Source organism: Epinephelus fuscoguttatus, linkage group LG17 (genome assembly GCF_011397635.1).
Source record: "Epinephelus fuscoguttatus linkage group LG17, E.fuscoguttatus.final_Chr_v1".
Classification (NCBI taxonomy): Eukaryota; Metazoa; Chordata; class Actinopteri; order Perciformes; family Serranidae; genus Epinephelus; species Epinephelus fuscoguttatus.
The window spans coordinates 10199353-10212089 of record NC_064768.1 but is presented as its reverse complement, the minus strand read 5'-3'; the positions used below and the strand labels follow the sequence as shown (position 1 = coordinate 10212089).

General features: G+C 39.8%; 1 protein-coding gene across 2 annotated transcripts; it reads left to right on the top strand.

The window, feature by feature from the left end:
• Positions 1 to 999: 999 nt before the first annotated feature.
• Positions 1000 to 11082, top strand: LOC125905063 (C-type lectin domain family 6 member A-like). 2 transcript variants are annotated; one of them, XM_049602876.1, is made up of 7 exons: positions 1000 to 1221; positions 1741 to 1869; positions 2126 to 2215; positions 4787 to 4951; positions 8223 to 8374; positions 8846 to 8970; positions 10832 to 11082. In XM_049602876.1, the coding sequence occupies exons 1-7, from the start codon at positions 1158 to 1160 to the stop codon at positions 10980 to 10982; spliced, it is 876 nt and encodes a 291-aa protein (XP_049458833.1). In that variant the 5' UTR covers positions 1000 to 1157; the 3' UTR covers positions 10983 to 11082. The 2 variants fall into 2 exon arrangements, with proteins under 2 accessions (XP_049458833.1, XP_049458834.1); XM_049602877.1 differs by lacking the exon at positions 1741 to 1869.
• The last annotated feature ends 1655 nt before the right edge of the window (positions 11083 to 12737 follow it).

The window sequence follows — 12737 nt, the reverse complement described above, 5'->3', positions numbered from 1 at the left end:
CTTGGTGCCAAAATAACTGCTTTTCGTGCCACCATAACAGCAGGAAATGTAGCAACATTTCAGTAGAAAACAACTGCTTTTGTGGCACTATCCTGGCAGGAAACGCCACAAAGTCTCATGGTGTGTCTCAAATCACATACTTCCGTTAGTACACTTCTATGTAGTGTACTGTGTGCACTATGTACTCATTGGCGTAGTGCCGTCGTGCACTCACCGGAAAGGACGACTGCAAATTAGCTAGTTAGCAAACTAGCATTAGCATTCGCGTTACCGGTCGCGGTACCAAATCATTACAGACTGCTAAATTAACCCAATAAACATACTGCTGGCTTATACCCGACAACAGTATAGTGGTGCTTAGTGCAAAAAACACATGTATTTGTACAATGCAGCGTTCACGGTCGCAATTTCCAGTTTTAAAAGTGCTCCCTCCCTTTCCGCTATGTAGCCAAGATGGCGACCATTGAGGGCGAGAAGTGTCCATAGTTCCACACTGAACTTTTTGACCGTTTTGAGTGCACCATCCAGGTACTCATAGTGCACTGCATTTTTCCATACTTCTCAGTGTGAACGCACTTATGCACTCAAAATAGTAAGTGTAAGTACAGAAGTACACGATCTGAGACACAGCATCAGTAGAAACAAATCGCTTTTCAGGGCACTATCTTGGCTGGAAACACAGCATCAGAAGGTATCAACATTTTCTTCTAGCAACCTGGCCAAGCAGGTTGATCCAGCCTTGATTTAAAACTCAAGTGCAGCTCTCGAATAGGTAGAGTGCCAGTGTGAATGTCTGTGTGTTACTTTTATGAATTACAGTATTCATCAACAACATTTTACAGTATCACAGAAAAGAAGAACAGATGGTGATGGGGACTTCCATTATGGCTATAGGTGCGCACCAGCTGCTGAACTCTCCCAGCTTGTTTGGTTATCAGTTGTGTTTTGCATGCAGCTGCAGAGGAGCCAGTGTTTTCATATGTGAGATATCACACTCACCAACCATAGGAACACAGGGCTGGCGTTTTGTTCCTGCTTTTAGAAAATAAATTATTTTAGGGATTAAAACGACATAAGAGAAACAGCTGACGCAAAGCAGTTATATTTTAATTTACTGAAACAAAAGCTTTGTGCCTGTTGAACTCTTGGATCAAATAATGGGAGTAAACAATGGATCAGCTCTGCTGGAGGAGAAACAACAGGAAACATCTACAGATGAAAGTAATTTTTTCATTTTTCCAAAGTGTTTCTTGTTACAGGAATGTGTATGCATTTAAACTTCAAGTGTTAATCACTTTAAAATACATTTAAACATGTTTTTCTTCATAAAAGTGTGATCTTAATACAGCAAATTAGGGACTTTTGACCTTACACAAAGATCAAGTGAGTTTTTGGAGTGTTTTAATTTCCATGTTTCATATTTTACACTGTTTCACTTTAAAATCAATTACATGCACGGACTGTGTCAAGTGGCTTTTAGAAGAACACTGTCGAGTTTTACGTATTATCACATTAACTGATAATTCTATTAATGAGCTGCTCGTTCTGCGTTGAGGATGCATGATGAGTTTAAAGGTTCTGTTCCAAACAACAGTTATAGTGTCCACTTATCCTCAGTGATGCCTGGCCATGCAGATAGTTCCAGCTTTATTTATTATTTGCAGTGCTTTCCCTACTGTTAAAGTGAATGTTATTAGATGTGTTGAAAGAATCAAAATGACATTTAAATTTTCCTTACAGAATCAGTGTGCCAGTTACTTACGTTAACCAGCAAACCTCACTGTGGGGAGGCAGCTGAAGTCTCAGCAACATTCTCAACACCTCAGCAAATAAAACTGAAACTATCAGCATGGCTGGATTCCGGTGGAGGTACGTAGGAAAATCAAATGTGCCAGTGCATTAGGTATATCTGCAGAATCAGATACAACAAGCTCATATGTATTAAAATCACATTTTATTATAACGCAGCCTTGTGCAACAATACAGGCTCAGCCTCATACAGATTCACTGTTGGGCTGATTTAAATGACCCTTTGTGTGAATTTGTAGTGCTGTGATAAATCAACACCAGCTGAATAACAGTCCATGTAAAGCTGAAGTGTTGTTTTTTTGTTGTTGTCTCTCAGGCTGGTTGAGTCAGTACAGACAGCTGGCTCATTACTTCTCTCTGCTCTGCTTTCTGCTCATCATCATCACTCTGCTCCAGACTCTCTGCTGTGAGTATGATACTTTGACTTTTTGATAGGCAAAGAGGCAAAGTCCCTCCCCTTCTGCTGGACCACCATGGGACCTTATTTTTTTTGTGTAAACCCTCACTGAATGAATATTCCCCACGTAAACTACATGGAAAGACTTTAATTCTGAATGATTTCATTCAGATTTAATTCATTCCAAATGAGAAGCCATCATGTAACTGCATCCAATGACACAAAATAGTGTTTAAATTTGAATTGTTCCATGAATCACAGATACAGTGTTGTTGTAATAATAAGACACAACATGCTCACTCACAATTAAACCTTTAGGACTGGGTGCTGAATCCTTAATATAAGTAATAATAAAGTAAAAAACATTTTACAGACGCCCTTCTTCAACATTCTGGCAATGTCACAAACAGTGTACACAGGGGTTAATTATAGGTAACCACAAATAACACAACAAGTACACCCGAGCAATGGGGAGCCAAAACCTTTCATGACACAGAATCTTATGGATTAGAGCACTTACACGTGCAACAACACAAATATGTTCACTTCATTAAAAAACATGAATATATTGTTCACTTCATAAAAAACACACAAATGAATTCTCCAAATTTATCCAGCTAGGTTTGAGGGTATCAAGAAGATGTAGCCATTATGCCTCCCTCTGGAGAAGGATTTTGTCTCTATTACCACTCCGTAGCATCTTCACTTTCTCAATGCCCATGTAATGAAATGTACTTAAGCTATGGTTCTGACAGTTGATGTACTTAGATATGATCTTTGTCAACTTAAAGTCAAGAAAGTTACCATTTGTTGTAAAAGTGTTGAAGTGTAAGACTGAAATGTAATACCTAATTAGAAAGACTATACGTCATGACTTACAGTGCACTAGTGATGTGATTTGGAGCCAGAGTCTGCGCATCTTCCAATTGACCAATAGCAAGTCATGTCATCAAACTCCCTTTTAATAGCATCAATAACTGATTAAAGCCAAACTTACCAGAAAAACAAACATTTGAACAAACATCAGCAGCATTGTTTCACTTTCACTTCGGCTTATTGTTTAACAGTGGCCAGCAGTGTCAGGGGGAAATACGGCGGGACAAGAATGAAAGATAAGGCAGTGGAAGTTCGAGTAGGGTGGGTGGGAGTAAGGCTGGATAGGTCCAACAACCACCAACACCGGTATTTGCTTCCCATAAGACTGTAAAGCCAAACCCTATTCTTTTTTCCTAAACCCAACCGCATGCTTTTGTTGCCTAAACCCAACCATGGGCATGTGTTGGCAAAAGGTAACCACATGCATTTGTTGTTGAAGAAAAAAACATCAATTTGAGGTGTTGTACTGATATTTAATTTGAAAGAGACTGTATGTAAACTGTACATTTCCTGTGAAAATAGATGTGTATTTTGAGAAAAGACTTGTAACAGGAAAAAAAAAAATTGATACAGCATCCCAGAACTTCAACCACCAACGCACCCAGGGTACCTTGCACGTCATATCTGGACGTGGAAAGTCCATGACCAAACATCAATATGTGACAAGGTCAGAGTGAGAATGTGTTGACATCAGCATGATAGGAATAACCTAAAAGCTCCTTCTACACACTGTTTATTTCTGCTGTAAAGTTGCCAATTTTAACATGAGTCTACAAGGATTAACCTGCTCTTAGAGCCAGCCTCATGTGGCCATTTGAGGAACTGCAGTTTTTGACACCTTTGCATTGGCTTTATTTTATAACCCTGGAAGTTACTGTTTAGTTCCGAGTAAAGATGTACATATTTAAAAGTGGCTCCCAGATATGTATTTATTCTTTTGTTGGTTGGTTGTTTTTTTGTTTGTTTGTTTGTTTTTATGTCACAGTGAATTCTTAAAACAGCTGATCACCGTAGTTTTTAGGTGTTAGTCACTGAGACAGGAGGAAATAGTGCATTTGTGGGGACTATTTTCAGTGACGGGCAGCAGGATGGTGTGTGTGTGTGTGTGTGTTTATGTTAATGAAGGAATGTGTCACCCAATGCAACAGTGTGGCTCACTGATGTGTTTCTAATAGATTTTGGACAACATTGCAGAGGAAGAGGACTTATCATGCTTTGACCAAGCAGACAGTATTTATTAGGAGGATTGCATCATTGTTTGTTTTGGTCTTTTCTTTAGATTATGAGAAAAATTTCTTGAGATATATTCTATGAATTTGACAGCAGCCATGAGCTGCTTATGCCGTCATCTTTGCTTTAAAAAATCCAGAATATTCTTTACTGTTGTGCCAGCAGCTGACATTTTGTCAAAAATTAAGACGTCATTCTTTTTACATCTTATTTTAGATTCTTCATTTGAACGTTTACCGAGAGGATTAACTCTTCATGTTTCCTCTGAATGGAGTCATCTTATTTTTTGTACCTCTGTCAGTCTGCTTTGTTTTCTCCCCGACACATCCTTTATTAGCCAGTATCCATGGAAACAGGTGATGGGACATTGTGTATGTAATTTTCTGTCTTTGTGGTGTGTGTGTGTGTGTGTGTGTGTGTGTGTGTGTGTGTGTGCGCGCGCGCGTGTGTGTGTGTGTCTGTTTGATGTCACAGTGGTTCAGATCACCTTGGTGTTCCAGTCGCAATCAACCCTGCAGGAGACCAAACTGAGAGATTTGACACACAGCCTGGAGAAGCTTAACCAGTCATATAACCTCCTGTTCTCCCAGTATCCAGCTCTGAACCAGTATTGCCCAGTCAGTAACTCCACCACTAGTGGTAAGTTTGTGTGGATGGGCTCTTGGAGTCAGGGTTAATGAGGGCCCCAAGATTTAGACAATTAGTCTGGTCCTTAAAGGACTGTTTACGGGTTTGACTTTTCGAGTTAAGTTATAGCGCACTCACCAGAGGAAAAGTTTGACATAGTACATTTCTGCAAATCACACATTCGTTACATTTCAGACATATCATGTTTCTAAATTGAAATAGTACCAGGAGGTGGACAGGATGACTGATGGCTTGTCACCTGGGCGAGACACCTGCCAAGCTGCAGACCACTGTTTGAGACCCAAACCCAGTTGTTTTATAGCGAGTCATTGCTGTGTTTCCCAACCAAACATGAGTGTTTTCTAGTAACCTGTTTTTCCAGCAGTAAAAGTGCCAGGAAACATGGTTGTTTTTTAGCAAGACTTTGTTGCATTTCCAGTCACGATTGTGCCATTAAGAGCGCCTTTCTTTAAGCCAAAACATGATCTTTTCCTAACCATAACCGAGTGTTTATATCACTACATCAAAGAAAGATAGAAAGAAATAAAGAAAAGAAAGTAAAAGTAAGGATGACAACAAGTCAAATACAAGAATGACCTCAGGAGACTACCTGAAAATCAGTGTGGTATTTGTTGTCAGTGTTGACTTTCCAATCCTTTCATAGAATCAGACGTGCACCTGCAGATTGAACACAAGGAATTATTTGCAGAAAACCGTTTGACCCAGCGGCTCTGATCTGCATAGTGATTTGCAAAAGTACACAAACCACAAACAGCTAAGGCACAATGTCATCTGCTGCACCATGTCAGCTGCTTCATTTTGGATGCAGATAACAAGAATTCTCTCTCTCTCTCACTATAACCGCCCGCTGTAGTGGACGTTAGCCATCCATTGTTTGGAGCACTACAGTTTTCCATTCACCCCTAAAATAATGATGTAATCTGCACATGTATATGAACATTAGGTCTTACCAAGTAGACCTAATGGCATCCTGAGCAGAGAATGTAGTCATGCTATCTCTCCGTGTTTAGTAATGACAGCTTCTGTGTGGATTGTTTAAGCCTGTCTGGCAGGGTCTGCATGTTAAGGAATGTGTGTGCACCATTGGCTAGCTCATCATTGTTGCTTTGCACTGCGTTCATCAAGTACTTAGCATTGATATCGGTCAAGCTGTGAAGCTAATTTTACAATGTCCAAACCAGGCTCACAAAAACACCATTTAGTCTTGCTTCCAGTTTTGCCCAGTGGCCACTCATAGTACTGAATCCCCGAATGAGCAAAAAAAAGCATTTTCCCCATAGACCACTATTGTAAAAGAGACATCTGTGAAAGCTGTTGACAAGCCACCTTAAACTGTAAACAAGTTCAGTTATGACCCTTTCTATTACACATTTTGTGTGCATGTGGGTTTAATATTTGTAGAACTTTCCCTGAACAGAAAAAAGCAATTTCAGCATATGTGATGTCGTCATAATGTAAAGCCTATGAGCCGAGCAGGAACTCGCAGGCATGGCCAGCAGGAGAAACACATATTCAGTGGGCCATACACTGTGGAAGTAAACCGGAAGCTAAAAACTGTTTTTTGGGATATGCACCAGGCAAGCAACCTCATTGGAATGAGTCAGCGTCATATTGGAGTTTGGTATCTAGGTATTATTATACATCCATGGCCCAAACGGTGGAATTACAGCTTCTGGTTTTGTCATGTGATGCCACTTGACCCAAAAAGACTTTTATCACCAGTAACGGCATCCCGTAACATACCCAAGACTATGGCCCAACAGCTGATGAAACATCATGTCCAACTTCTGGTCTACTCCCAGCATGACCCATGAGTAAGCAGCTCAACTTTGAGCCAATGAACCCTTTTAGCATTGTTGACAGTGTTACCACCAAGAGCAGTGTCAACACAGCTAGCAGTGCTAACATATTAAACAATGCTGCAAGGGTTTTCAGAATAAACTATAAACAAACATATTCAGCAGGGTGACCTGGGGGGAGACCAGCAGCAATGCGTTCCACTGGGATGGCATTAAAAGCTGTAATTGTTGAATGAGCGGTGCCACAAGCTAACGTTAGCTTCTGTCTGACCTGGTTGGTTCACAGTGCAGAGCGGCCAAGAAACCAGTGGAGACCGAAGGCTAGGAAATGGGCATGTTTTAGCTGAACTACAGCTTCTGGTTCCATCATGTGTTTTGACTTAAAAAGACTTTAACTCATAGACTCGTGAAAGAGACAATTGTAAATCAGTGGATACATTTTTTGAGCGCCACAAGCCCCAGGAAATGACTCGTCTCACTATCGAGGCTTGCTCTATTCGGTCCAATAACATTTGAAAGTCTAGAAGAGTTGTGCGATTAAAATGATTTTATCCAAATTCAAATTAGCAGAGCACTTAAAGGGAAGTTAGCCCCTTGGCCAAGGGAAGTCTCTAGTGTGCTAGCTCTGTGGGCCCAACACTGCAGAAGTTCCGGATAATTTTACACCCGAGAGGTTAAACTTTTGGGTTTCATGCACCACTGAGCAACTTTCATAGCAAAGAACGCTGCCCTGCCTCCAACGCTGTATCCACCTCTCTTTAGTGATGGCCAAATGAAGCCTCATGAAGCATTTTCTTTATTTTATGAGCCCACTAGATGGTGCTCTTGTTTTAAAAAGGGAGGCTCAAAGAATGGCAAGTCAATGTATTTTCAATCTTTTGTTGAAAAAAAAGCACCAAAAAAGCCTGTTTCCCCTCGTTAACATCATTAGCTCTGTCAGCACTGTTGCTGTTGTTTAATACTGTTTATGGAGTTAGCCGGCACCGTTAGCTGCAAGCCTTTTGCTCAGCCACTTCCATGTCGAGAACTGTGTACTGACAACTCATATGCTCTGAATTTCACATAGAGCCTGTTTAAACAGCATTAAGGATTGTCACAGTTTTGCAAAATGTAGATCACTTTATTTTAATAGTACGCACAAAGTCATTAACGTGTTCAAAACAAAACTCATTTGGTCATGATTTTAGTCTTAACTTGATGTATTATGACAGTCTTTACGCTTTTGAATTAAAACAATTGCTTCATGATTTTGTAATTCATGCATGAAAGGGCAAGAAAAAAAATTCATATAAGAATGTTTTCACAGCTGGAAAAAAGTCCTATCACTGCTGGAAACTGACCCAGTCTTGGCATTTATGTTGTGAAAAGGTCATTTGGAGCTTGAAGCAGATTAAAACACACTCTAAGGATGTGTTATTTCACCCGTCTTCTTCTTCTTCTCCTCTCTTTCTCTTCTCACCCAGAGAGAGTGTGCAGCCCATGTCCAGCCGGCTGGACACCTCAGGGAGAGAAATGTTTCCTGTTCAGTCAGGACAGGGCCGACTGGATCAGCAGCCAGTACCACTGCATGGCACTGGGGGGCGCTGTGGTCACAGTCAGGACAGAGGAGGAGCAGGTAAACTGCTTTGTTCTGTCATTGTTTACATTACATAGTCATAAACACACCCTCATACATTAACATCACATATTTCATCCATTATGTTTATTGTAAGTGTGTTTATGTGTCATCATATTTCACATAACATCACTGGAGACTGTGTCTGCCTTCTTTTTTTAGCATTCATGTGTCCTACATTGAATTTCATTGATGATATATTCTGCATCTGTCCAGTTGTAAACATTTGAGATGCTTTCCTTGAAATATCAGCTCACATCTCGACATGCACGCGCGCACACACACACCCTCACAGGAAGAGGTTAAGAATAGATTAAAGACCTGTATGAAATATGGGGACGTCTGCTTGAGGTCATCTGGGTTTTATCTTTCACTCTCTTGCTCTATATGTAACACAGTTTAATGCTATCCCCAGAAGAGGGAGGGGAATTAACACCTTTTATTGACAACTTTTTCTGACATGTTTCTCAGGTGTTTCTGTGGAAAAAGGCCCGGAGTCTGAGCCAGGGAGACTCGTACTGGCTCGGCCTGAGGAGCAGCGGAGGTGACGGAGGTTGGCAGTGGAGTGACGGCTCCCCGGTGGAGCAGGGACCAGGGTGAGTGATGACAGACAGATGGAGAGGAGGAGGAGGGTTGAACGGGGATAAATGGGGCTGCTGAGGTGACAGCCACCAGACGCTGATCTCTTCCTGTAGCCTGAGAGTGTGGTCACATGTTGGTGGTTCACCCGTGAGGACACACAAACAAAGGCATAGATTTCGGGGAGGAACACGCCCTCTACTAGTATTTTTAGAGTCGTTATGCAACTTTATGTGGTTTTGTGTCTCTTTCAGGTAATTTTGTGTCTCTTTCTGGTCAGTATGTGTTAATTTAGGTGACATTTTGCAGGTGAATGCCAGGGAGGCCCTGGTAAATAATCCATCCATGATTTACAACCTGATTTAATGCAGAAAAGGCATAAAGCATAAAATTTCCCCAGAATAGAGGAAATTAAAGGAGAAGTCCGTTATTTTGCACTTTGAGCCCCATTTCTGGGTTGTTTATGATGAAATAGAGTGGTTAGGACCAAAATCGTGACGATTGCTTATTTTCGGAGAATTCAGCTTCCCCCTGCCTGGCTTAACACTGCTGCCTATGGCCATGTGTGAACCTGTCCTAAAACCACCCTAAACGTTCGTTTTCAAAGTCATGAAACTCACCGAGTGATCAGTGGTGTTCGTTGATGTTCTGACATAAAAATCGTAGCAAACTGGTTTCCATGATGATTTATTCGACATTTTGTGTAATCCATTGGTTTTCTATAGGAAGCCTCATTGTCTGTTGGTAGTAATCCGCCACAGGAAACAGAAAGGGGGTTGTTTACGACAAGGTTGTAGTCATTGTAGTCTTTCAGCTCAGCGAAAGTGCCTGCTCGACAGTGCTGTGTGCGCTCCTGGAGGAAGATCGAGAACGAACGAACAAGTTTTGTCATAAGTTTAAACAATTGCACAATGGATTACTCGCTTGTAAACAACCTTCACAGTACGATGCCTTTGAACACAACGCCAACCTTCTTCTTCTGCTTCTTCTCTGTGTCCTATTACATTGCAATGGTTTCCTGCCGGTTAGTGACACCCACGTAAAGGAGCATTATCACCATCAAGTGAGCTGGAGTGTATAACACTTCAGGGTCAAACGAACAATCAAGCAGTTTACACACGGGTGTGAGGGAGCTGAAAACATAGTTCCACAATCAAGATGAATAGTGAAAACACGGATGTAAACCACAGTTTGCTATGATTTTTATTTGACTGATTGATTTTTATGTCAAAACATCGAATCTCCTTTAATTTCCTCTATTCTGGAGACCACTATACTATACTATCAAAATGTAAAAGATGCCCTTAGAGAAATATTTGTTTTGTGAAGAAATTAAAATGCACAATAATATGCACAAAACAGGCTCCTAAATCTACTGAGTCTGTTCAGGCAAACTTTCCTCATGATTCAAATATAAAACTCTACTATTTTGCTAAAAACTGGGAAAGCAGAGTTTACAAATTAGTTGACCTAGAAGGACAAATAACAACAAAAAACACAATGAGGAGGTCTAGATAAGAAGCAACAGCAGGGAAAATGTCTTGAAATACAAAACAAATGCGTATAATCAGTTCAGATAAAGTAAAATTAACACTTCCTTTTTGGTGTTTGTGTTCAGTGTGTTTGTTTTGATATTATGTATTGTGCTAAAACGGCTTTTCCTTCTATTTAAATCGTGACTGTAGCTCACAGTATCGACAGTAACCTCTCACTTTGCATATGCTGTGATTACATGTGCCATAATGGGGAGGGGATTGAAAGACAGTGGGTGGCTGTTTTAATTTTATAATGCATTTTTATATGGAGGAGGAGTGGTTGCCATGGTAACAGATTAAAGAGTGGTTTTTTTTTTCTTTTTTTTTTTGCGTCTCTCTGCAGGTTTTGGGAGCGTGAGCCCGATAAAACGGACAGCAGTGAGCTGTGTGGTCGGCTCACCCCGGGAGACACCTACACAAGGAGCTGGTTCACCTACAGATGCTCCAACCTGCTGAGGAGAATCTGTGAGAGGAGACAAGCCTCTCTGCAGTGAACCAGACGAAAATAATCAAAAAAAAAAAGCACAGCAAAGCCAGATTAGTGAAAAGTGATTCAGGGGCGTGCAGCTGACATATTTCTGCTGTTGATTTAAATTTGATAGCTGTTATACTGATAATAATAAAAAAAAATACTTTTCTCAACAAAATTAATTCCTACTTGTTTCACATATTTGCTTGTTTTTTCTTTTGTTATTGTTGTCCTTCTTTTTGCAGGAACCCAACCTCACTAGTCCTTATTCAAACTCCATCAAGAAGGAATAATATTTCATTTATCCTTCAGGAAATTAGGCTTTCAACAGCTCAATTCCTAAATAATTACCTTTTTGTATTTAAAAAAAAAAAAACAATTATAACAACATAACTAAAGAACAGATAACCTGCAAAAGTAAATTTTAAAAAGTTAATTTTAATGTAAATGTATTTTCTTTTAATAATATAGGTGAAGAGGTGATGTAAAACATTACCGTTTATCTTAACTGTACAAGGAAAAACAAAACAATGTTATAACTATTTCCAGAGATTTCAACCACATTTAAACCACATCTTAAATGAAACTTGCATTCAGACTTTTCTTTTTCCAAGGTCAAAAATGAAGTTTAACATTTAATATTTTTGCAGAAGCGATAATATCTAACATTACTGAATGAGGTGTGGAGGCATTTTCAGTTTTGAAATTTTACTAGTTATTCTACTAAAATAAATACGTAATGTAACTACTTTAACTACTTCATTAGAGTAATATAAATTATATATTTGATTACCTTTTAAGTACTTTTCTAATAAATGATTTATAATGGGCAGTAGAGCTGAAAGAACCCAGTGATAGGCTCTGCCAAAAGAGGGCATTCCTACACAGCGAAGCAACAGAATGAATGTTACATTCTACATATAAACTTTCTGTCGTGAATACAGACTGTTTTAAGTGAATCTGCTTTTTTGTCTGGAACCTCCTGTCTACGACGGGATTGAGATGCGCCCTCGTCGAGGACTTGGCTCAGATTAATCTGATCTCATTTAATTTGATGATGGGACTCTTGTGACCATATGCCTTTGCTGGCGTTGACTCCAGCAAGATTTGAACCCAGGACCTTACATTTCTTCTATATTATATTTACATATAACTACTTAATCCCGACACTGGGCATTTTGCATTAGCATGAGTCCACATTCATCATCATGATCATTGTCATTAGAATGGATTCTCATTGCTATTCTATTTTTTTTTTATTAAAGACAATATCAAATACGGTTCACATAAAACAATTAGAGCAACACAAAGTGAAGTGTTACAGGCAGACAACCAAGGTTTACAAGGTTCTGATTGAGTAAGTCATAGAAAAGACTTCTGTCAAAGATGCTCCAACATCAGTCCTAGGAGGTCACAAAGGTTACATATAACAGCACAGTCTTTATGGAGTTCTTTGAATGTTTGATTGCAGCAATATATTCGTTGAGTTCAGTTTTGAATACAACAATCTTGGTTTAGAACCACTGAATTTGCATTTGTAGTAAAAGTAAAAGATTCGGGGTGTCGGTGGCTTAGTGGTAGAGCAGGGGCCCCACGTACAAGGCTGTTGCGGCAGGGCCTGGGTTCGACTCCAGCCTTTGGCCCTTTGCTGCATGTCCTTCCCTCTCTCTCTCCCACCATCACGCTTAAGCTGTCCTATCAATTAAAGGCTAAAACGCCCAAAAAATATCTTTAAAAAAAATAAATAATAAAAGATTCATTATAAATAATTTTCTTACAT